Source organism: Bufo gargarizans, chromosome 3 (genome assembly GCF_014858855.1).
Source record: "Bufo gargarizans isolate SCDJY-AF-19 chromosome 3, ASM1485885v1, whole genome shotgun sequence".
Classification (NCBI taxonomy): Eukaryota; Metazoa; Chordata; class Amphibia; order Anura; family Bufonidae; genus Bufo; species Bufo gargarizans.
In genome coordinates, this window is record NC_058082.1 from 270,204,796 (window position 1) to 270,226,746 (window position 21,951).

Here is a 21,951-nt window from a genome sequence, read left to right on the forward strand (position 1 = left end):
TCTTGACGATTGTGGACCCATTTCAAGTCAATGGGTCAGTGATATGGAGTGCACAGGGCTGGTGCCTGTATATTGCGGACACGATGTATGCAGGCCGCAGTACAGGCATGGGGCACACGCATTCGTGTGCATGAGCCCTTAGACAGCTGGGCTAAGCTTACACCATCTATAGGATTAGTAAATCTTGGCCCAAAAACACAAGGATTGCTTTATTACAGGGAATAAACGTACTTACTAATACAGACAATTTAGGAGAGCTAACAAGGTCATCAATATCAGATTGGTGGGGGTCCGACTCCTGTTACCCCTGACGATAAGCAGCTTGCCGTCTATAATAGTAGTGGCAGTGCAGGGTAACTGTAGCTTCAGCCCATTAAAAGAGTTCTCCAGGATACACATAAGGGCGGCCTATCGTCAGGATAGGTCATCAATGAGATTGGTGGGGGTCTGACTCCAGGAACCCCGCCAATAAGCTGTTTGAGGAAGCCTTGGCGCTCACTGGAGCTCTGGTAAGCTCTATGGCCTTCACAGCGCCCCCCATTGGATAGCAACCATGCTTGGTATTAGAGTTCATCCCGAGTCACTTGAATGAGACTGAGCGACACCTAGCCCTGTTTGGGGGCATTCCCAGGGTGAAGCTTATTTGTCCCAAATTTCGATACTTGCCAACATTTCGTTTAGTAAAATTGGGGCATTCAAAACCACGCCCCAGAAACACCCACTTATTGTCGGAGTTATGGTTAGCTCTGTCCATTTTCGTCACAAATTTGCTGGGAGTGTCTCTGAAAATCAGTTGGCAACTATGAATTTACCAATTGTGAAGTGGGTAAGTATGCTATTGTAGAGGGCATGTAGGTGATCAGGACAGAGGCTGCAGCCCCTCCAAGTAGCAGGGGGTACTTGTGAATCCAGAATAACCCTTTAGCTTTCAAGAGAAGAATGTGAAATAGAAGCTAGGCTGTGATTGGTTGTGACAGACAGCCGGGGCGTTTTCTTTTAGACCGTTTTCACGTCTTTTTTTTTAGGGATGAGTGAAGTTAAGTTTTTGAAGTTTGGGTATATGGTGAATTGGTTATGGATTCTGTTACCACGGACCATAACGCAATTCAAGGCCAGAATGCATAACATGCCTTTAGAGGCATTCCGTTATAATAGAGGTCTACGGCCAGCGTAACGGATCGGTCCGGTTTCCGTTATACTGGAGAGGACTCCTGCATAACGGATCTTTCCAGCATAACGGAAACCGGAAAGATCCGTTATGCAGGCCTTAGACTTCCATTAGGACAGAATGCCTCTAAAGGCGTGAATTGAGTTATAGTCGAGGTAACTAAATCTATAACGCAATTCACCCTATACCTGAACTTCACTCATCCGAACAGACGTGATCTGCCGAATGTTAGCGGAGGTCTGCAGTCCTCATCTTTACTGCTAAGCTAACAAAGGCATCAGCCTGGAAGATTGTTAAATTCAGTCCTATTCACGTGAATGGGGTTGTTATGGCGGGAAGCACATGGATTTCTGCAATAGACTGGTTTTCTGTCACAGAAATTTACTGCCACTTGTTCAGATTAAGCATGTCTAGTGCAGAAATAGAAAAATGTCTGCTCCAGGTGTCTATGACTGACAATAGCCGCACACTTTCTGCTGCGCAGCCGCCTCCCGCCTGGTAACGTAACAGCCACTTCCTCTCACCGGTTATAACGTTCCTTTTAGATCTCGCGAGATTAGCTAACACGTCCTCCAATCACAGAGCAGCGCCTCTTGCCGCAGCCAATCAGATAGAACGCTGGGCGGGGATTCCTGGCCGAGCATGCTAGATTGTTCTGGAAGAGCCGGCCCCAGTCTCTTGCCATCGGGACGTGCGGCAGACGGTTCTTCTCTGACTCTCCCGAGCCTCCTGCCCCACCACAATGTCCGCCGTGAAGGCCCTGAACCCGAAAGCCGAGGTGGCCCGGGCCCATGCGGCTCTGGCCGTTAATATCAGCGCCGCCCGCGGGCTACAGGATGTGCTGCGGACCAACCTCGGGCCTAAGGGGACCATGAAGATGTAAGACGGCGGCTCGAGTTTTCTGTCACGTGCCTTTTATTGCAGGTTGTGGGGGTTGAATGGGAGCAGCCGACTGAAGTGCGGGCGGTGCCACCCCTCGTTCCTCGCCTATTTTCACATAGGGTTACTTCTTTGTATTGCAGTACACTGATCTCCTCACTCCTTCCCTTCTCTGACTCCTCCTTCTGGAAGATGCATGAGGTCTTATGTCTGGGTGACCTCATGGAATCCCATAGGGAAACATTAGATCTGCGCTTTGGCTTTTTGTAGCACTATTAGGCTACTTTCACACTTGGGGGCAGAGTGATCCGGCAAAACGTATGCCAACTGATGGCATTTGTAAGGCTACTTTCACACGAGTTTTGTGCGGATCCATCTTGTATCTGCACAGACGGATCCGCACCTATAATGCAAACACTTGTCTCCATTAAGAACGGATATGCTTGCATTATTCTTTAAAATAAAGTCTAAGTCAAAACGGATCCGTCTTGACTTACATTGAAAGTCAATGGGGGACGGATCCATTTTCAATTGCACCATATTGTCAGTGAAAACGGAACCGTCCCCCATTGATTTACATTGTAAGTCAGGACAGATCTGTTTGGCTCCGCATCGCCAGGCAGAAACCAGAACGCTGCAAGCTGAGTTTTAGAGTCCGCATCTAGAGTGAAATGGAGCCAAACTGATGCATTCTGAGCGGATCCTTATCCATTCAGAATACATTAGGGCTGAACTAATCTGTTTTGAGCCGTTTGTGAGAGCCCTGAAACTGATCTCACAAACTGAATTCAAAATGCCAGTGTGAATGTAGCCTAAGACTTATAAGGATCCTGATCAGTAAGAAAAATTGCATTGCTATCCGGCATTCATGCAAGTCTTCAGTTTTTTTTGGGCTGGAGATAAAACTGTAGCATGCTGCAGTATTATCTCTGTCCTGATCAGTCAAAAAGACTGAACCGAAGATATCCTGAACGGATAGCTCTCTATTCAGAATGCATGGGGGTATAACTGATCAGTTCTTTTCCGGTATATACCCCCTAGGATAGAATAACACAAGTGTGAAAGTACCCTTTTTTGATCTTAAAGTGTAATAGTCATGTTTTCATAAAAAAATCAATTTTAGCATATATTACTGCTGCAGCATTATGCATAAAGCAATCTCTAGTTTCTTCACATACCACTGTTTTCCTTGAGTTTTTCCCTTAGTTACGGCTGTTTAAACATCCACAATATGAGGACCTTTTCAAGATGGCTCCTCTGCCAGCTTTCTGAGGCCAAAACTGCTTTCCCTCACTTTCCATACACATTTGCTGTAGCCAGCAGCTCCCTGCCAGCCAATCAGATTGGATTACTGAGACATGCATTCTCACTCTGAAGCCTACTACTAATAACATGATATTCCAGAATCAGTTACTATTAGACTGACTTACCCCATATTTAATACGATTCAGCCCTTAGCAACCAGTCTGCATAAAACTGCAATTTCACTATTCGGTTAAGATGGCCGCCACTGCCCTCACCCTGAGGCTAATCCCGCCTGCCCTCACTCCCCCTAAAGGGTTAATCTCCTGCAGCACAAAGGGGTCCTCTTACCACATGTTGCTTTCATTTATACACTGAGCAGGTGGCAGATCTCCCTTCCCTACTCTGCGGGTGATTTATTCTTGATATTTTGGTGTTTATTTTTTTTTTTTTTTACTTGACTATTTTCCCCTTAGGGGCTAGAACCTGGGATCCCTTGTCCTATTCACCCTAATAGAGATCTATTAGGGTGAATAGGACTTCAGACACTCTCTGCTGCCATGTGCATAGTGCACACAGCAGAAGGGAGATTACCAAGGCTGCCAGGGCTTCAGTGGCGTCCTGGCTGCCATGGTAATCGATCGGAGCCTCAGGATTACACTGCTGGGGCTCCGATCGGAAGCTGCCACTGCACCACCAATGAAGAGGGGACCCTGTGGCCACTGCCACCAATGTTTTTAATACTGGGGGGAGGGCGCACTGCGTAACAAATGATAATGAATGTCTAATACACGATGCGTGTGCGGCGGCAGACTCGCATAGTGGGCACCCAACCTCTATGACGGCGCTGCGATCAGCTGCGGCAACAAGCTCCCTGTCACAGAGGTCAGGTGCAGGCTACGCGATTCTGCCGCTGCACCCGCCTCCTGTATCTGTATCAGACGTTAATTTTCATTGGTGGCGCAGTGTGTCCGCCCCTCTCTCCTCCTTGGCAGCGGCGGCGGCCCAGGGGGAGGAAGAGCGACTCCTTCTCCCCTGTGCTGCTGAGGGAACATGGCGTGCGCTGACAGCAGCTCGCTCCATGTTCTGATACTAGGCTGCGCAGCCTAGTATCGATAAAAAGGCAAATCCCGGTACCGAACCGATACCAGGACAAAAGTATTGATATTTCGATACCTGCAACAACTCTAGTAAGACCACAGCCTTCAGCATGCCACCATTGCCAGACATGACACATGAAGTCAGTGTATGTACGAGGAGTAGTTATCCTGAACATCAAACCCTCTTCGTAGGGTAGAACTAGTTTTGTGTGAAATGGTCACCTGCTATGGTTTCTTTTGAACAGGTTGGTCTCTGGATCTGGGGATATCAAGCTTACCAAGGACGGCAATGTCCTCCTCCATGAAATGGTATGTATAAAGATGAATTTTCGTCTGGTATCACACGTGCAGTTTTTCTGGCCACTTTCTTGAACCCTCTACAGAGTGGCAAAAAAAGTATCAGTCTTCATGGAACCACTAAATGGCTTTGGGTGAAAACGGTGTGTGATCCTAGCCTTAGGGCTTATTCACACATCAGTGTTCTCCGGGGGGGGGGGGAGAATGATACATTCAAGCACTATAGTTTTTTCATGGACTGTTGGTCTGTTACTTTGGTCAGTCTTGTGGCCGGAACGTGCCATTCTCTTCAGTGTGGTTTGTGAAAACCACAGCCTGCAGATGGTATCACCTGAGTGGAGGGTTCATTTTTTTAAGTTTGTAGAAATTGGAAAAATTGCTATTTATGTGGATGCAAAAAATGGATCATCCGCAGTGATAAAACAGCCTGAACTTGGACCTTTTGCGAATGGAAAGCAGACGCAGAATAAGTTCCTACAGAAATTCTGTTTTTGTGTAATTTTTTTTTTTTTTTTATAGCAAATTCAGCATCCAACAGCCTCCTTGATTGCAAAAGTAGCCACCGCCCAAGATGACATTACCGGGGATGGAACAACCTCCAATGTTTTGATCATCGGGGAGCTGCTAAAGCAAGCTGATCTCTACATATCTGAGGTAAACCAGGAGCTGGACAGTGTATAGAGGAGGAAGGATAAGCCCTGCTAACTGAAAGCCCTGACTGCAGGATATGATCAGGAAGTGCACAGAGCTTGGTGTAGCACTATCTGAGGTAAACCAGGAGCTAGACGGTGTATAGAGGAGGAAGGATAAGCCCTGCTAACTGAAAGCCCTGACTGCAGGATATGATCAGGAAGTGCACAGAGCTTGGTGTAGCACTATCTGAGGTAAACCAGGAGCTAGACGGTGTATAGAGGAGGAAGGATAAGCCCTGCTAACTGAAAGCCCTGACTGCAGGATATGATCAGGAAGTGCACAGAGCTTGGTGTAGCACTATCTGAGGTAAACCAGGAGCTAGACGGTGTATAGAGGAGGAAGGATAAGCCCTGCTAACTGAAAGCCCTGACTGCAGGATATGATCAGGGAGTGCACAGAGCTTGGTGTAGCACTATCTGAGGTAAACCAGGAGCTAGACGGTGTATAGAGGAGGAAGGATAAGCCCTGCTAACTGAAAGCCCTGACTGCAGGATATGATCAGGAAGTGCACAGAGCTGGTGTAGCACTATCTGAGGTAAACCAGGAGCTAGACGGTGTATAGAGGAGGAAGGATAAGCCCTGCTAACTGAAAGCCCTGACTGCAGGATATGATCTGAGGTAAACCAGGAGCTGGACAGTGTATAGAGGAGGAAGGATAAGCCCTGCTAACTGAAAGCACTGACTGCAGGATATGATCAGGGAGTGCACTGAGCTTGGTGTAGCACTATCTGAGGTAAACCAGGAGCTGGACAGTGTATAGAGGAGGAGGTGGAAGGATAAGCCCTGCTAACTGAAAGCACTGACTGCAGGATATGATCAGGGAGTGCACCGAGCTTGATGTAGCACTATCTGAGGTAAACCAGGAGCTGGACAGTGTATAGAGGAGGAGGTGGAAGGATAAGCCCTGCTAACTGAAAGCACTGACTGCAGGATATGATCAGGGAGTGCACCGAGCTTGGTGTAGCACTATCTGAGGTAAACCAGGAGCTAGACGGTGTATAGAGGAGGAAGGATAAGCCCTGCTAACTGAAAGCCCTGACTGCAGGATATGATCTGAGGTAAACCAGGAGCTGGACAGTGTATAGAGGAGGAAGGATAAGCCCTGCTAACTGAAAGCACTGACTGCAGGATATGATCAGGGAGTGCACTGAGCTTGGTGTAGCACTATCTGAGGTAAACCAGGAGCTGGACAGTGTATAGAGGAGGAAGGATAAGCCCTGCTAACTGAAAGCACTGACTGCAGGATATGATCAGGGAGTGCACTGAGCTTGGTGTAGCACTATCTGAGGTAAACCAGGAGCTGAACAGTGTATAGAGGAGGAGGTGGAAGGATAAGCCCTGCTAACTGAAAGCACTGACTGCAGGATATGATCAGGAAGTGCACAGAGCTTGGTGTAGCACTATCTGAGGTAAACCAGGAGCTAGACGGTGTATAGAGGAGGAAGGATAAGCCCTGCTAACTGAAAGCCCTGACTGCAGGATATGATCTGAGGTAAACCAGGAGCTGGACAGTGTATAGAGGAGGAAGGATAAGCCCTGCTAACTGAAAGCACTGACTGCAGGATATGATCAGGGAGTGCACTGAGCTTGGTGTAGCACTATCTGAGGTAAACCAGGAGCTGGACAGTGTATAGAGGAGGAGGTGGAAGGATAAGCCCTGCTAACTGAAAGCACTGACTGCAGGATATGATCAGGGAGTGCACTGAGCTTGGTGTAGCACTATCTGAGGTAAACCAGGAGCTGAACAGTGTATAGAGGAGGAGGTGGAAGGATAAGCCCTGCTAACTGAAAGCACTGACTGCAGGATATGATCAGGGAGTGCACCGAGCTTGGTGTAGCACTATCTGAGGTAAACCAGGAGCTGGACAGTGTATAGAGGAGGAGGTGGAAGGATAACCCCTGCTAACTGAAAGCACTGACTGCAGGATATGATCAGGGAGTGCACTGAGCTTGGTGTAGCACTATCTGAGGTAAACCAGGAGCTGAACAGTGTATAGAGGAGGAGGTGGAAGGATAAGCCCTGCTAACTGAAAGCACTGACTGCAGGATATGATCAGGGAGTGCACCGAGCTTGGTGTAGCACTATCTGAGGTAAACCAGGAGCTAGACGGTGTATAGAGGAGGAAGGATAAGCCCTGCTAACAAAGCACTGACTGCAGGATATGATCAGGGAGTGCACCGAGCTTGGTGTAGCACTATCTGAGGTAAACCAGGAGCTAGACGGTGTATAGAGGAGGAAGGATAAGCCCTGCTAACTGAAAGCACTGACTGCAGGATATGATCAGGAAGTGCACAGAGCTGGTGTTGCACTATCTGAGGTAAACCAGGAGCTAGACGGTGTATAGAGGAGGAAGGATAAGCCCTGCTAACTGAAAGCCCTGACTGCAGGATATGATCTGAGGTAAACCAGGAGCTGGACAGTGTATAGAGGAGGAAGGATAAGCCCTGCTAACTGAAAGCACTGACTGCAGGATATGATCAGGGAGTGCACTGAGCTTGGTGTAGCACTATCTGAGGTAAACCAGGAGCTGGACAGTGTATAGAGGAGGAGGTGGAAGGATAAGCCCTGCTAACTGAAAGCACTGACTGCAGGATATGATCAGGGAGTGCACTGAGCTTGGTGTAGCACTATCTGAGGTAAACCAGGAGCTGGACAGTGTATAGAGGAGGAGGTGGAAGGATAAGCCCTGCTAACTGAAAGCACTGACTGCAGGATATGATCAGGGAGTGCACCGAGCTTGGTGTAGCACTATCTGAGGTAAACCAGGAGCTAGACGGTGTATAGAGGAGGAAGGATAAGCCCTGCTAACAAAGCACTGACTGCAGGATATGATCAGGGAGTGCACCGAGCTTGGTGTAGCACTATCTGAGGTAAACCAGGAGCTAGACGGTGTATAGAGGAGGAAGGATAAGCCCTGCTAACTGAAAGCACTGACTGCAGGATATGATCAGGAAGTGCACAGAGCTGGTGTTGCACTATCTGAGGTAAACCAGGAGCTAGACGGTGTATAGAGGAGGAAGGATAAGCCCTGCTAACTGAAAGCCCTGACTGCAGGATATGATCTGAGGTAAACCAGGAGCTGGACAGTGTATAGAGGAGGAAGGATAAGCCCTGCTAACTGAAAGCACTGACTGCAGGATATGATCAGGGAGTGCACTGAGCTTGGTGTAGCACTATCTGAGGTAAACCAGGAGCTGGACAGTGTATAGAGGAGGAGGTGGAAGGATAAGCCCTGCTAACTGAAAGCACTGACTGCAGGATATGATCAGGGAGTGCACTGAGCTTGGTGTAGCACTATCTGAGGTAAACCAGGAGCTGAACAGTGTATAGAGGAGGAGGTGGAAGGATAAGCCCTGCTAACTGAAAGCACTGACTGCAGGATATGATCAGGAAGTGCACAGAGCTTGGTGTAGCACTATCTGAGGTAAACCAGGAGCTAGACGGTGTATAGAGGAGGAAGGATAAGCCCTGCTAACAAAGCACTGACTGCAGGATATGATCAGGGAGTGCACCGAGCTTGGTGTAGCACTATCTGAGGTAAACCAGGAGCTAGACGGTGTATAGAGGAGGAAGGATAAGCCCTGCTAACTGAAAGCCCTGACTGCAGGATATGATCAGGGAGTGCACTGAGCTTGGTGTAGCACTATCTGAGGTAAACCAGGAGCTGGACAGTGTATAGAGGAGGAGGTGGAAGGATAAGCCCTGCTAACTGAAAGCACTGACTGCAGGATATGATCAGGGAGTGCACTGAGCTTGGTGTAGCACTATCTGAGGTAAACCAGGAGCTGAACAGTGTATAGAGGAGGAGGTGGAAGGATAAGCCCTGCTAACTGAAAGCACTGACTGCAGGATAGGATCAGGGAGTGCACCGAGCTTGGAGGTAGAATTGCAGATTAATGGATGTCTGAGTACAAATCCCTGTCAATGCTTGGTCAGACACTGATGGAAACATTGTACTAGGAAGGTTCTATAGATTTCAACCTATATGAAGAAGTTGCTGGTCCTAGGCTTTCAGAAGTATAGGTCACAAAATGCATTTATCCAGTTCTATGTGTTAATCACATTGCTTCTCCCCTTTGAGCTGTGAGTTTTGTTTTTAGGGCCTTCATCCCAGAATTGTCACTGAAGGATTTGAAGCTGCAAAAGAAAAAGCACTTAAAGTCTTGGATGAGATTAAGGTATCTAAAGAAATGGACAGAGAGACCCTTATTAACGTGGCCAGGACTTCACTCCGCACCAAAGTTCATGCTGAGCTGGCTGATGTCTTAACAGAGGTAGATATTGTCTGATTCTTTTCATGCGGGTATAATATTGTAGCTGCCGATATGCTCTAAATAGGCGCATTTTTTGTTAAAGGGGTTTTGAGTGTGTTATACTGATGACCTCAGGGTAGGTCATCAGTAATGTTGAGCAAAGCGAGCTTCGAATGCTTCATCCGTAGTCACTTTGTTCAAAATTTCAGAATACTACTGTAGAGATCAGTCTCCGTACGATATTAGAATGTATGGACTCTGATGAGCCGAAGTAAGTTATTCATAACTTTGGTAGTTGAGTTTTAAGGTGGAAAACCAAACTCAGCTCTCCGTTCCAAGGTACGAGTTCAGTTTCAAGTTTTAATGTGGTTTTCCACTTTAAAATCAACTACTGAAGTTATCCAACAAAGTCACGAGCGACTTTGTGAATAACTTCGGCTCATCAGAGCCCATACATTCTAATATTGTATAGACAGATCTCCGTACAGTAGCTTTCGGAAGTTTTGAAGCGTCCGAAGCTCGCTTCGCTCAACACTAGTCATCAGTATCTGATCAGTAAGGGTCTGAAACCAGGGACCCTTGCCATTGAGCTGTTTGAGGAGACCAAGTGCCACAGTTTCCTTGCAGCTTACCAAGCACAGTGCCGTCCGTTAGATGGCGGCTGTGCTTGGTCTCGCAGCTCAGCCTCATCCACTGGCTTTCAGTAATCGGGAGCCTGCTGGTCAGTCAGACCCTCCCCACCAATCAGATATTTGACCTATCCTGAGGATAAAACACTTGGCAAAACCCATTAAATACTTGAACATCTAAACCTCATTGACTGCATTGTGCTTACAGGCTGTTGTGGACTCTGTTTTGGCCATAAGGCAACCCAATGAACCAATTGACTTGTACATGGTGGAAATTATGGAGATGAAGCATAAAACGGACAGTGACACTAAGTAAGTAGTAGTAATTTGGTATGTTAAAGATTATACATAGATTACCTGTTAAAAGATTCATACTTGCCTGCTGGCTCCAGAAGATGGACAAACAGGAGCCAGTGCGCAGGAGTGGCAGGGAGCAGCCATGTATGAATCTTTTTCAATAGGTGATGCAGGCTATGGAGCATGGAGGGGGGGGGGGGGGGGCAGAAACTAATTCCCAGAAAATCTCTTTAAAAGGGTTATTTGGGAATTTATATTGATGACCTATCCTCTGGATAGGTCATCAATATATCAGATCAGCAGGAACCGGGACCCCACCAATCGAGTATTAAAAGAGGCTGGAGCTCTGAGCACCGGCTTAGTCACATGGCTTAGTTGCTGCTCAGCCCTACTGACTTAAATGGGGCTGAACTGCAATGCCAAGCCTAACTGCTATACACTACAGCGCTTGAAATCCACAGGAGCTGGCTGCGCCCACCAGAGACAGCTGAAAAATCATTACTTCCTGGATAACCCCTTTAACTTGTATAGATGCTCTTAGAAAAAGCCAGTCTGAAAAACAGCTGCATGGATGAATTCTGCATTACCTTGTGGTAGATTTTGCAGTCAGACACCATGCTAAAGTAAAAGACATGCGTGCTTTTGATAGTTTGCTTTCCATTGTTGGCAGCTTACTAGCACAATTGTGGACACTCGTAGTAATACAGTATCGGTGATGCATTGCTATTCCTGTTAGCTGAATGGTTCCATTTCTTCTAGGTTAATACGAGGACTTGTACTTGATCATGGGGCTCGTCATCCAGACATGAAGAAGAGAGTGGAAGATGCCTTTATTCTCACTTGCAATGTGTCCTTGGAGTATGAGAAAACGTAAGTATGTGTGGGTTTGTAGTCTACATGAGGACCTATTGGGTATGAGAAGACATTACATAAAAATGGGAAATTCCTATTTACATGCCTCTGCTCACTTTCATTTTTGGCTGATTAGGATAGCCTTGTGATGTGCTTTTACATTGCCTCAAATGTATCCTTATAGTCCGTTAAAGGGGTTGTCTGGTCTCTCATAGTGACCTATCCCTAGGATTGGTCATCAATATCAGATTGGCACGGGTCTAACTCCTGGAACTCCCACGGATGAGTTGTTTGGAGACACCATGGCGGTGATGTGAGCACTGCCTTCTCCACCTTTTACCTGCTTTCTGTCGACATTGCAGTGGCGGGCAGTGTAATTACAGCAGCTCGGTTGTATACAAGTGCTGCAGTGAGGACAGCGAGCAGGTAAACACTGAAGTGAACGCAGCGTTCGCACCAGCACCATGGTGTCTTCAAACAGCTGATCGGTGGAGGTGCTGCCAATCTGATATTGATGACTTATCCTGAGGTCAGCTCATCAATATGAGAAATCCCATAACCCTGTTAAGATTGCTGGACCCTAGCATACCAGATCCATCTCCCGTTGTTTGATAGAGAGGATAAGAGACTGAATATGAGAGAGAAAAAAGTATATAGTGTCGGGATTGTTGATGCCTACAACATTCAGCACGTCCATGGCTGCAAGGCCTCCTGCATCTGCTCATGTCCTGAACGTTCTCTGCACCTTTGCAGAAGACACAGCCAGACAGGCTTGCGACTGGTTGCTGCCTCTTTTTATTGGTTTTTATATTATAGAACAATTAAATATTCTAGAAGAGTCTTTGGGGGGGGGGGGGGGGCGCTCTTTATTGTATCCTCATACTTAACTGGAAAATGTGGGAATATTGTGTTTGTAAAATGTGTGTATTTCTTCCCCTCCACACACAGTGAAGTCAATTCTGGATTTTTCTACAAAAGCGCAGAGGAGCGAGAAAAACTAGTGAAAGCTGAGAGAAAATTTATAGAGGAGAGGGTAAATAAAATCGTAGCCCTGAAGCATAAAGTGTGTGGAGATTCTGGCAAAGGTTTCATAGTGCTAAACCAGAAGGTGAGATTTGGCCAACCTTTTCTCTGTACCCCATAAGCTGCACAAAGAACACCCAAGTGTGATTTGTAGCACCCTTGGCATTTATCTTGTGCTAGAGTGATGCTGTTCTTTTTCCTCTGCGTCTGGTGAAAACTTGATTTCCCGGGATGTATTCAGATGAACAGTACATGCTGACAGAAGTGCTTGGCGTAATACTGTTTGCTTACGAAGCAAACTTTCCTCTAAACTCTAGTGTGGATCACTGAGAGGTCGGGCAGGTCTTTGTTCTGCATTTGTGCGGCTGCTCAAACAGGGTAAAACTGGCTTAAGAAGGGGTTTGTCTAGGTATTGGGTGTGGAGACGTTTCAACTGTACACTGCCTGGCCCGGTTGCTGAGACAACTATTCACTGCCCAGCGAGTCTTGTGCACTGGGCCCGTTAAGGCTTTATGCACACGACTGTATTTTGTCTGTCCGTTAATATTTTATTTTTATTTTTTCACGATTGCACACTCATTCGTTGGAAGTTGTCTGTGTGCTGTCCGCACCCATGTTTGGATATTTGGCTTTCTGTTCACTTACAAGCAGTCTTCCTGCCCCTTTTAGGGAATTGACCCATTCTCATTGGATGCTCTTGCTAAAGAAGGGATTGTAGCTCTCCGTAGAGCGAAGAGAAGAAACATGGAAAGGTGAGTGGAGTCCTCCACTGCCGTCAGTTATGTCTTGTATGTACATGTTACAACTGGAGCTTAAGTGCTGCCATTTTCCTAGGCTTACCCTGGCCTGTGGTGGCACTGCAATGAACTCTGTGGATGATCTCACCCCTGATTGCTTGGGTCATGCTGGTCTTGTTTATGAGTACACCTTGGTATGTATCTTAGCCCCCAATACATACTAGAACTGCGTTCATTTGTGTCTATGCCCTGTAATGTTTATAGACTTTAATTTTCAGGGTGAAGAGAAGTTTACGTTTATAGAAGAATGTGAAAATCCACGTTCTGTCACCCTGCTGGTCAAGGGGCCAAATAAACACACTCTAACCCAAATTAAAGATGCCATTAGGGATGGCCTGAGGGCAGTTAAAAATGCCATAGAGGACGGTGAGTTGAAGTTATAAATTAAGTTTTCCATTACGCCCCATGACGGCACTTGTGAGAGATCCTCCCCATTTTGGACAGGAAACGGGAACTTCCCAGATCTTTAAAAGGTTCCTCTGTATTCCACTGCTTAGTTTCTTCCTGTCCATAGGCACATTTACTTATGGAGTACGTATTTAATGTCTAAAATCAATCAATTACACTTGTAAATACATAAAATTAGGGTAAAGGAATACATGCTAGCAGCAGGTATATTAGGGGGCTGCAGGACCTCTAGGTTAATTGCCTAAAAACCTATGGGAGGTACATGTCGGTGTAAGTCTCTACTAGGAGTTGCTGTAAAGCCTGGTCGTTCCCTCTTCACACAAGCCATGGGGGGGATCCCTGGTGGCACCTCGTACACTTTGGTCTGCGACTGCTGAAGTTCTGTGGGGTGGGGGTGGAGTCATCCTCTTCTCATGCTATCGGCAGGCCTGTTACGGGTGCACGCGCCAAGTGATGCGTGCGTTTCACCTGAACAAGAAGGGGAGGGGCTAAGAAACATGGCGGGCAGTGTGGGGCCTATTCAAAAGGGGACACCGGCCAGCCAACATGGAGGGAGCAGCAGTGCAGCAACAGGTTTTGACTGGACAGCCAGATCTTCCCTCCATACCCCTTGAAGGCATACAAAATGCAATCTTTAATTTTCCAACTGATGGAGGGAAAGATTCTATCCCTCTGAGCAGTACACCTAAAAGGCTCAGAACTGCCATGCAGACTTTCTGAGCAGGCACACAGATAAAAGCTCTGTGTGGATCCCCCAACGCTAGACCTGTTTGCATCCAGAGAAAACAAGAAATGCCCAAAAAAAAAATTGTCTGTCAGATCTGTCCCTGGGGATAGATGCCCTGTCTCAACCTTGGGGCAGGGATCTGGTTTATGCTTTTCGGCCTGTTACCCAGAGTAATTCAGAAGATCAGGAGGGAGGAGGCAACTGTGTTCTTAATAGCCCCATTCTAGCCGAGTAGAGTATGGTTTGCCTGGTTAAGAAGGCTATCTTTCAGATCCCTGGATACTGCCAGAGAAGGACTTGCTAATAGGGGCCTCTACGTCACCCAGAAGTGAAGAAGTTACACTTAACGGCCTTGATTTTGAGAAGCAATTCTTTAAGGCCAGGGGTCTATCGGAACAAGTGGTAGAAACTCTACTAGCTAGTAGAAAGGTTACCTCTAACATTTATTTGAGGGTTTGGAAGACCTTTATTCAATTTGTAGATTCAGGCATAGATCTGGGCTCACACAATATTCCATTAATTATAGATTTTCTACAAAAGGGTCTCAACAAGAAATTAAAACCCAGCACTCCAAGTCCAGATCTCTGCCCTCAGTGCGCTATTTGACTGCAAACTGCAAGTTGGCTACCCATCCCTGGGTTAAAAGGTTACTTAAGTGGGGTCATTCATGTTATTCCTTTAAGGTCAAGGCAGCTCCCTGGGATCTTAATTTAGTACTGTCTGTTAACCAAAAGTCCATTTGAGTCCCTAGATTCTATTTCCTTCAATATATGTTGTCTTACAAAACTGCATTTCTGGTAGCGGTTACATCTGCTAGACAAGTTGGGGAGCTTTCCATCTTAGGGCTCTTTCACACCTGCGTTCTTGTCTTCCGGCAGAAGACAGAGTTCCGTCGTCAGGGCTCTATGCCGGAAGAATCCTGATCAGGATTATCCTAATGCATTCTGAATGGAGTGAAATCCGTTCAGGATGTCTTCAGTTCCGGAACGTTTTTTGGCCGGAGAAAATACTGCAGCATGCTGCGCTTTTTGCTCCGGCCAAAAAACTGAAGACTTGCCGCAAGGCCGGATCCGGAATGAATGCCCATTGAAAGGCATTGATCCGGCCTTAAGCTAAACGTCGTTTCAGCGCATTGCCGGATACGACGTTTAGCTTTTTTAGAGTGGTTACCATGGCTGCCGGGACGCTAAAATCCTGGCAGCCATTGTAAAGTGTAGCGGGGAGCAGCATACTTGCCATCCGTGCGGCTCCCGAGTGACATCAGGGCGCCCCACGCACATGGATGACGTGATCGCATGGCACGTCATCCATGCGCATGGGGAGCTCTGACGTCACTCTGGAGCGCCCCGGGAGCCGCACGTATGGTAAGTATACCGCTCCCCGCTCCTACTATGGCGACCAGGACTTTAATAGCGTCCTAGGTGCCATAGTAACACTGAAAGCATTTTGAAGACTGATCAGTCTTCAAATGCTTTCAGTACACTTGTGTTTTTCTGGCGTGTAATTCCAGCAAGTGGAGTACACGCCGGATTCGGACAACGCAAGTGTGAAAGAGGCCTTATCTGCCTCTTTACCTTACACCTTTTGTACTAGAAGATAGGATAGTGTTTAAATCGCATCCTGCTTTCCTACCAAAAGTTCTTGGATTTTCATACATCCCGTGAGATAGTTCTACCCAACTTTTTGTTCAGTTTCAGGGTCCATATAGAGGGTTAAAAGTTACAAGCTCTACTTTAGCAAGATGGATCTTGAAGACAATAGGCTTAGCCTATTCTCTAGCAGGTCTCCAGGTTCCTACAGGATTCTCTGCCCATTCTACGAGGGCACTAGCTTCATCTTGGGCAGAGAACGGGTGTGCCACTATTGACCAAACTTGTAGAGCTGCATCTTGGAGCTCTGTCTGCGTTTTACAAACATTACAGATTGGACTTATTGTCCATTCAGGACCTGTCCTTTGGGAGAAAGGTGCTACAGGCGGTAGTCCCACCCTAAAATTATCTATATCTAATCTCACAGGTGCTGTCATGGGGCGTAATGGAAATACATTGATTACTCTTACCGGTAATACGTTTTCCCATGAGCCTGTTGACAGCACCTACATTATTCCCCTCCCCCAAATTATTATTTATAATTTTAGGTTCATAGAGGTTATCTTAGGAGATATGCTGAAAGAGCAAATATATATGTATGATGTACTAAGTTTCACTGTATACAGGTGTTTTGGCGGTCCTAGGAATCTTGTCACAAACTGAGCAGTGGAATACAGAGGACCCTTTTAAATATCTGGGAAGTTCCTGTTTCCTGTCTGAAAGGGGGAGGATCTCTCACAGGTGCTGTCATGGGCTCATGGAAAACCTATTACCGGTAAGAGTAATTGATGTATTTTCCACACCAGTGTCATTGAGGGAAACACAACCATGGGTATGGCTGCTGCCGCTAGGAGGTATATATAAAATCCTCTTAATTGCATTTGTTTTTTGCCTTTGCAAGTAATTTTATCCTCCAGTAATGGTTGCCATGTGATAATCTGACAGCTATATTAGCTAACGTGTTTATAACAAATATCATGCATCACCTTTCTATACCAGCTGAAGGCTGTCCAGAAATGCTAGACTACTTGGTTACATGACTGTAAAGTGACTAGCAAGGGCCAGACATTCCTGTAATTGTATGTGGTAAGAGATGCATGTGGAGCTGGAGGCTTCTAGATATTAATATAGTGTTCTCTAATCTTTTTCTATTCAGGCTGTGTTATACCCGGGGCAGGAGCCGTAGAAGTAGCAATTGCTGATGCTCTTGTCAAACACAAGCCAAATGTGAAGGGCCGAGCCCAGCTTGGTGTGCAAGCATTTGCTGATGCTCTCCTCATCATTCCCAAGGTATTAAGAGTGATTACTGCCAATTGTTAGGGTTTTGTATAAAGTTTTTTTAAATCCCGCAGGTTTAGAAAGTCAAAAATGGACAATTTTTATATTTTGGTGCCACTTATTTGTGGAGACAGATCTGCAGCACTCTAGCTGTTGAACTACAACTCCCAGCATGCATACTTGCTCTACTCTCCTTAGAACTCTCAGAAATAAATGGAGCATGCTGGGAATTTTTGTTTCACAACTGGAGTGCCGCAGGTTGCCCACCTCTGGTAGTTGATATTCATATTGGGCCCAGTTAGGAGCAAATTGTGTAGCAGTCGACTGTCATTGTTCCTCCACTGTTGTGCAGTGTCATGGTATTGATGACCTTTCCTGGGGAAACGTTGGCAGTATCGTGAACCTGCACAACCCCTTTAAAGGGGCCTGGTTTTGATAATGCACCTGCATTTGCCTTTCACTTTGTAGATACTGCATTGTTCTCTGGAGCTTACATCTTGTTTATTTTAGGTTCTTGCACAGAACTCTGGATATGACGCTCAAGAAACATTAGTAAAACTTCAGACAGAATATGCAGAATCCAGGCAGCTCATTGGTGTTGACCTTAATACAGGTATCGTTTGCTTAAAGGACTCTTAACCTTTTTCATACTTTGTCTTTTTTGACTCTGCAGTGCTACCTGTCCTTTGCTTACAGTGGCTCTTGGCAGGGTTGGGCGCACTTACAGGCTTATATTTTTTTATTTTATTTTTTTCATGTTGTGTCTTGAGTTTTTAAAGTCATTTTTCAAAGGTTTATTTTGTAATTCATTTTTTTTTCTTTTTTTTTTTTTTCTTCACCTCCCTGGTGTTAGTCCTGGAGAGACTAGTGACTACAGGATGTTACATTTGGGGGGAAAATGGCCCCTGACCCCTAAATGCTGTCCCTACATACATCTAAGATCATCAGATATGTGTAGGAACGGAGTAATGTGTGTTTTGAGTCATTTTAGGCCTTATGTATTTGGAGGTCTGTAAATGGATACAGACTGTGCATCCGGCCCTTTCCTTAGTATTTCTAATAGAAATACCTGATGTCCGCAAATTGGACAAGAATAGTATGTCTGCCTTTTTTTGAAGAGCATTCATTGTCCCAACCGCTAAAAATGTAGATCAGACATGAACCAAAAATATGGTTGTGTTCTCGGCTCCGGGGACATGGATACATTTTACCCCTTACTGTTGTAACCCCCAAAATTAGCTTTACGGACTGATAACATGTCCGTCCCCCCCCCCATTTTTTTTTTTTTATAACGCCATAAATAACATAACTATTCTGTGGGTCACTACGATTATGATGTAAATTTTTATTTTCTCATACTGCAGGCTGTCAGCTTTCCCCTTTTAGACTGGCTGTGATCTCAAGGGGAGCACTGCTTTAACTCTTGCAGCAACTAATCTAAGTTTTAAAATGAGACCGGGATAACAGCGTTCTCCCCTCTGCATCGGGAGATACAGCTATTAGAAATGGGGTTGGAAGTGATTAGAGATGAGCGAATTTCCTATTTTGGTAAAAGCAGAATTGTTATGGATTCCGTTACCACGGACCATAACGCAATTCTGATGGTCTTTAGAGGCATTCAGTTATTCATTCTGTCATAGAAGTCTATGGGCTGCATAACGGAAACGGGATGGATCCGTTATGGAAATATGTCTGTTTTCCATAATGTTGCACAGAGAACACCCAAGCGTGCTCCGTGGCTCCCTTGGTTATAGTTCTGTGCTATATCATTCTGTTCTCTTTCCTCTGCGTTGGAAGATGATGTTCTTCTGCACGTATTCAGGAGAACAGCACATGGAATGTTTTGTGACGTGTTAGCTTTTTGTTGTGCTTTATCCCACAGATCCCTGCATTATTTTAACTACAATAGCTATATAAATGCAAAAAGTTCTCTGGTGTAATTTTCACCGCATTTATCTTTACTTGCCCCTCTGCATCTCTAGGTTTTTTTTTTTTTACTTTTTTGGCATTGGGCAGTAGCTTGTCACAAGTCAGTCAGCTCTTAACATCTTCCTTGCATAGAAAATAGTCCCTCTCACTCAGCACTAGATTCCACTAATAAATGGCACCTTTCTACCCAATTTCATTCTCTGCTGTCTAGAGAGATGTAGTAATCTATTTCTATGAATTTAGAAGTAGAGATCAATGAAAGATGACTGCAGGGAACCTACCAAGCATGTGTTGTTCACCACAAAATGTAGAAGGTAGACCAGAATTGTGGCTGCCGAGGAGGCAGGAAAATATCATGTACATTTAAAGACTCTCTCGTTGCATGTGTATTGCAGTAATAATGATTCCCTATTCATTGCATAGTAATACTCTTCCTGGAGAACCCCTGTATGTACTGAATGCTTGCTCTGTGGAGAGATCCATGTATTGCTATAAAATAATCCCTCAACCTAAAGTTATTCCTAACAAGTGTTAGTGTGTACAAGACTTGTCATTTCTTTCTTCTCTTCCAAAGGTGAACCAATGGTGTCGTCAGAAGCAGGAATTTGGGACAATTACAATGTTAAGAAGCAGCTGCTTCATTCCTGGTAGGTCTAGGCCACATGTAAACTGGTAGAACATGATGGAGCCACGATACTCTGCTGAATGCTCTCCTAAACTGGGGTATATTCTGCGTGACATTTGGAGTTTGCCTTTTTACATTACTGACCCCCTTTCTTTTTCTTCTAGCACTGTTATTGCCAGCAATATCCTGTTGGTGGATGAGATAATGAGAGCAGGAATGTCCTCTCTGAAAGGATGAATAAAAAGCGGCTTTCTGCATTTCCTATGCTCCACTTGATTTGCTGGTGGCTCCAGTGAATTCACGTCACTTAAAACTGCAAAACGATAGCACCTATTAATATGTTTGATTTAACGTTCAGAATTTATTTATTTCAGTTTTTTATGGCACTGAAGTGTACAAGCTGACCCCCCAGTCTTTGTACTCAATAAAAAGAAGTCTAATCTTCACGACGTGTAGGCTTTAAACTCCTTGTCAGTTATTTTTGGTATGTATGGTTGCTACAAAGAAGTCGAAAGTAGGGCTGCAGCTAACGATTATTTGAATAATCGATTAGTTGCCGATTAATTTCTACGATTACAAAACAGAGGTTTATATGATCTTACTTGAAAAATGATGTTCAAAGGCCATATTAAAACAAATTGTGGACGACACTATTATGGGGGATCTGTGGACGACACTATTATGGGGGATCTGTGGACGACGCGGTTATGGAGAGGGGGATCTGTGGACGGCGCGGTTATGGAGAGGGGGATCTGTGGACGGCGCGGTTATGGAGAGGGGGATCTGTGGACGGCGCGGTTATGGAGAGGGATCTGTGGACGGCGCGGTTATGGAGAGGGGGATCTGTGGACGGCGCGGTTATGGAGAGGGGGATCTGTGGACGGCGCGGTTATGGAGAGGGGGATCTGTGGACGGCGCGGTTATGGAGAGGGGGATCTGTGGACGACGCGGTTATGGAGAGGGGGATCTGTGGACGACGCGGTTATGGAGAGGGGGATCTGTGGACGACGTGGTTATGGAGAGGGGGATCTGTGGACGACGTGGTTATGGAGAGGGGGATCTGTGGACGACGTGGTTATGGAGAGGGGGATCTGTGGACGACGTGGTTATGGAGAGGGGGATCTGTGGACGACGTGGTTATGGAGAGGGGGATCTGTGGACGACGTGGTTATGGAGAGGGGGATCTGTGGACGACGTGGTTATGGAGAGGGGGATCTGTGGACGACGTGGTTATGGAGAGGGGGATCTGTGGACGACGTGGTTATGGAGAGGGGGATCTGTGGACGACGTGGTTATGGAGAGGGGGATCTGTGGACGACGTGGTTATGGAGAGGGGGATCTGTGGACGACGTGGTTATGGAGAGGGGGATCTGTGGACGACGTGGTTATGGAGAGGGGGATCTGTGCACTGTTATGGGCATAACAGTGCACAGATCCCTTTCCTCATAACAGTGCACAGATCCCTTTCCTCATAACAGTGCACAGATCCCTTTCCTCATAACAGTGCACAGATCCCTTTCCTCATAACAGTGCACAGATCCCTTTCCTCATAACAGTGCACAGATCCCTTTCCTCATAACAGTGCACAGATCCCTTTCCTCATAACAGTGCACAGATCCCTTTCCTCATAACAGTGCACAGATCCCTTTCCTCATAACAGTGCACAGATCCCCCTTCCCATAGCAGTGCCATACACAGACCCCCCCCTCCTCCCCATAGCAGTGCTATACACAGACCCCCCCCTCCCCATAGTAGTGCCATAGACAGATCCTCCCCCCTCCCCATAGCAGTGCTATACACCCCCCCCTCCTCCCCATAGCAGTGCCATACACATACCCCCCCCCCTCCCCATAGCAGTGCCATACACAGACACCCCCCCCCTCCCCATAGCAGTGCCATACACAGACCCCCCCCCCCCCCTCCTCCCCATAGCAGTGCCATACACAGACCCCCCCCCCTCCTCCCCATAGCAGTGCCATACACAGACCCCCTCCTCATAGCAGTGCCATAGACAGATCCTCCCCCCTCCCCATAACAGCCCCGGCCCCAATGCTTATAAGTCGGACTAATCACTGCATCTTTATTTTACCTTTTTTACAATGACGCTCCTGTAACAGCCAGGCAGAGCGGACGGCGGCGTAACGTCACTCACTCACGTGACGCA

General features: G+C 46.3%; 1 protein-coding gene and 3 non-coding genes across 4 annotated transcripts; all 4 read left to right on the top strand.

Annotated features, from left to right (window-relative positions):
* The first annotated feature begins 1,797 nt into the window (after positions 1-1,797).
* On the top strand, positions 1,798-20,231 carry CCT6A (chaperonin containing TCP1 subunit 6A). Its single transcript, XM_044285298.1, has 14 exons — positions 1,798-2,047; positions 4,635-4,698; positions 5,206-5,340; positions 9,481-9,654; positions 10,471-10,574; positions 11,319-11,429; positions 12,360-12,519; positions 13,104-13,186; positions 13,269-13,365; positions 13,450-13,597; positions 17,112-17,245; positions 17,744-17,846; positions 19,737-19,809; positions 19,952-20,231. Exons 1-14 carry the CDS (start codon positions 1,911-1,913, stop codon positions 20,022-20,024), a joined length of 1,596 nt encoding a protein of 531 aa, XP_044141233.1. The 5' UTR covers positions 1,798-1,910; the 3' UTR covers positions 20,025-20,231.
* Positions 11,125-11,254, top strand: LOC122933537. The gene has a single exon (XR_006388489.1). It is a non-coding gene; the product is annotated as a small nucleolar RNA SNORA15 (small nucleolar RNA).
* On the top strand, positions 12,557-12,690 carry LOC122933542. The gene has a single exon (XR_006388494.1). It is a non-coding gene; the product is annotated as a small nucleolar RNA SNORA22 (small nucleolar RNA).
* On the top strand, positions 18,941-19,070 carry LOC122933541. Its single transcript, XR_006388493.1, has one exon. It is a non-coding gene; the product is annotated as a small nucleolar RNA SNORA22 (small nucleolar RNA).
* Positions 20,232-21,951: the final 1,720 nt, after the last annotated feature.